Here is a 298-nt window from a genome sequence, read left to right on the forward strand (position 1 = left end):
CACCATGCAGATGTCCCCAGGTTGGAGGTGGAGAGGAGCGAGGTGGTGGTGCTGGAGGGCGGCGAGGCGCGGTTGGCGTGCTGGCGGCGCGGTGGTGACGGCGCTGATCTGGGTGCCACCATGACTTGGTACAACCCTAAAGAGCAGGAGGTGACATCTGAGTTGACCAAATACCGGTTGGAACGAGGAGAAACGTGGGTCAATCTCACCATCCGTGAGGCCGAGTGGCCGAGGGACGGCGGGATCTACCGCTGCGCCGCGGGCAACGCCGTCGGCACCACCAGCCGCGCTGTCCGCC

General features: G+C 65.8%; 1 protein-coding gene across 1 annotated transcript in view; it reads left to right on the forward strand.

The window, feature by feature from the left end:
• The window catches only part of LOC114818694 (V-set and immunoglobulin domain-containing protein 10-like 2), a gene marked incomplete at its 3' end in the record, with an annotated part of 2,684 nt that overhangs the window by 1,343 nt on the left and 1,043 nt on the right, over positions 1-298 (forward strand). Inside the window, 1 exon segment of the mRNA XM_029085683.1 lies at positions 11-295. Within this exon segment, the coding sequence (XP_028941516.1) occupies positions 11-295 (285 nt within the window).

This window comes from Antrostomus carolinensis, unplaced genomic scaffold, assembly GCF_000700745.2.
Source record: "Antrostomus carolinensis isolate BGI_N321 unplaced genomic scaffold, ASM70074v2 scaffold28260, whole genome shotgun sequence".
In the NCBI taxonomy this organism is placed as follows: domain Eukaryota; kingdom Metazoa; phylum Chordata; class Aves; order Caprimulgiformes; family Caprimulgidae; genus Antrostomus; species Antrostomus carolinensis.